The 2,810-nt window shown below is 38.4% G+C and overlaps 1 protein-coding gene across 1 annotated transcript in view; it reads left to right on the top strand.

Moving 5' to 3' along the window:
• Positions 1-2,810, top strand: part of Lpo (lactoperoxidase) — a 33,874-nt gene that overhangs the window by 23,994 nt on the left and 7,070 nt on the right. The window contains exon 10 of the mRNA XM_013013094.1: positions 2,612-2,619. Within this exon, the coding sequence (XP_012868548.1) occupies positions 2,612-2,619 (8 nt within the window). The remainder of the gene's footprint in view (positions 1-2,611; positions 2,620-2,810) is intronic.

The raw sequence follows: 2,810 nt of genomic DNA, 5'->3' as shown, positions 1-2,810 counted from the left end.
AAGAAAGAAAGAAAGAAAGAAAGAAAGAAAGAAAGAAAGAAAGAAAGAAAGAAAGAAAGAAAGAAAGAAAGAAAGAAAGAAAGAAAGAAAAGAAAACTGTACGGTGCGAAAAGCAGGAAGTTAACATTGATCTAAATCATAGGAGCTTATTCAGATTTCACCAGTCATAAATGCTTCATCCATGCATCTGTGCAGCACTGTGCAATTTCATCTTGGATATAACTTTTACACAGCCACCATCAAAACAAAGAGACAACTGCGCAGTCTCCTCATGCCACTTTTCATAAGCACTCTACTCTCACTCACGCCCACCTCCGTGGAAAACACTATTCTCTTTTCCATTGGCATAGTTATGTTAGGTCACAAGTGCTTTAGAAGTGGAATTATGCAGTAAGTATTCTTTTGAGATGGGTTTTTATCATTAAGGTCCCTTCAGGTGGCATCAATATTTCTTCCTTTTCATTGCTGCATTCCATGGTATACTATGATATACTATGAACCACAGTTCACTTGACTCTTCAGCTATTGAAGGTTATTTGGATAATTCTCATTTGAGCATTATTATGAATAAATCTTTGAACATTGGTGTATAAATTTCTACATGAAAATAAGTTTTTATTTGGGGGGATATATATATATCCAAGAATACAATGATAAATCCATTTTTAGTCTTAAAAGAACTTGCCAGACTCTTTTCTAGAATGCTATATCATTTTACATTTCCTCCAGCATTGTACACATGCTTCTGTTTCTCAGCTCTGGTTTGCATTTCATGTCATCGCTTTCTTTTATTTCACCCTGTCTGATGGCAGAAATATCTTCTTGTAGTTTAGATTTGCATTTCTCCAATGGCAAGTGAGGTTCAGTGCTTCCTTGTATATTTACCATCTGTCCATTCTATTCAATATCCTGTTCGTGTATACTGCTCACTTTATAACTTTAGACTCTTTGTCTTTTATTATTGAATTTTGAAAATTTTTCCTACATTCCAGACACAAAATCACATAAATGATTTATGTAAATCACATAAATGATTTACAGATCTTTTCTACACTGTAATTTGATATTTTTTGTTTTGTTTTATTCTGTTTGTTTGTTGTTTTGGCCGTACTGGGGTTTGAAACTCAGAGCCTCATTCTTGCTAGGTAAGCACTCTACTACCTGAATCATGTTCACAGTCCTTTTTGCTTTCATTATTTTTCAAATAAGGTCTCATGCTTTTACCTAGAACTCATCTCCAACCAAGATGTTCCAACTTCTGCCTCCAATATAACTGGAATTCAGGTGTATGCCACTGTGCCCGGACCTATCATTTAATTTTTTTCAGTCTCTTTTGCTCTGCAAAAGCTCCTAATTCTGAATTTACTGTGGTCCATTTTATCAATTTTCACTCTCATGGAGATTGTGCTTGAAGTTCTTTCCTTAGACCTAATAAAGATTTCTTCCTATTTTTGTATTTTCTAAGAGTTTCATTGTTTCATATTTTACGCATAAGGCCACAATCCATTTGGGGTTCATTTTTGAATGAAATATGAGGTTTTGGTTATGTTTTTGCTTAGTTTTGCCTACTGATGTCCAATGGCTCTATCATTTACTGAAAAAGCCATCTTTCTCCATTGAATTGCATGTCTTCAAACAACTAAAAAAGAAAAAGAAAAATATTAAACTCTTTCTTTGTGTTTAGCATTCAGAAATTTAATTATGATGTGTCTTAGAATAAACTTTTTTAGGTTTTCCTTGTTTGGGGCTAACTCATTTTGGATCTGTAAATACATGTCTCCCAATATTTCCAATGTTGGGAAATTTTCAAGCATTATTTAACTCCTTTCTCTCTGTCTCTCTCTCTCTCTCTGTCTCTCTCTCTGTCTCTCTCTCTGTCTCTCTCTCTCTCTCTGTCTCTCTCTCTCTCCCTCTCTCTCTCCCTCTTTCTCTCCCTCCTCCACTTCTGGGACTCCACTGGTGCAAAGAGAGCCCTGAGGCTCTGGTTTTCCAGAGGGTCTCGGTCTTAGTTCTCTCTGTGGTGCAGATTGAGTACATTCTATTCACCTGTCTTCAAATCTGTCCTCTCTACTACTAAGTCTGCCCACATCCCTTTTCATTTATTTCAAGTGTTTTCAGTTCCATAATTTCACTTAATTTTTTTTATGACTTTTACCTTTCTGCTGGGAGTTTTTGTTGCTGTTGCAAGAGAATATTCTGTAATTGATTACTAAGGCTTTTTTTTTTTGTCAGAGTGCGGGGCTTGAACTCAGGGCCTTGAGCATTCAGCTTGGCTTTTTTTTTTCTCAAGGCTGGCCTTTTACCACTTAAGCCACAGCTTTACTTCCAGCTTTTTGCTGTCTCATTGGCAATAAGAATCTCTCAAACTGGGCATCCATGGCTCATGCCTGTAATCCTAGCTACTCAGAAGGCTGAGATCAGAGCATCATGTTTCAAAGTCAGTCCAGGCAGGAAAGTCCATAAGACTCTATTTCCAATAAACCAGTCAGAAAACCAGAAGTGGCGCTGTGGCTCAAGTGGTGGAGTGCTAGCCTTGAGCTGAAGAACTGAGGGACAGCACCCAGGCCCAGAGTTTAAGCCCTATAACCCCTCTCCCCGCCCCCCCACACAGTCTCTCAAGTAAGTTTGTCTGCCTTGGCTAGCTTTTTTTTTGGGGGGGGTCCGGTTGTGGGGCCTGAACTCTGGGCCTGAACTCTGGGCCTGGGTTCTGTTGTCCCTTAGCTCTTCAGCTCAAGGCTAGAGCTCTACCACTTGAGCCACAGCGCCACTTCCAGCTTTTTTCTTTTTGCTTATGTGGTGCTGAGGAATCG

This window comes from Dipodomys ordii, unplaced genomic scaffold (genome assembly GCF_000151885.1).
Source record: "Dipodomys ordii isolate 6190 unplaced genomic scaffold, Dord_2.0 Scaffold19, whole genome shotgun sequence".
NCBI lineage: Eukaryota > Metazoa > Chordata > Mammalia > Rodentia > Heteromyidae > Dipodomys > Dipodomys ordii.
The sequence above is the reverse complement of the archived record's forward strand: the minus strand, read 5'-3'. Positions and strand labels throughout refer to the sequence as shown.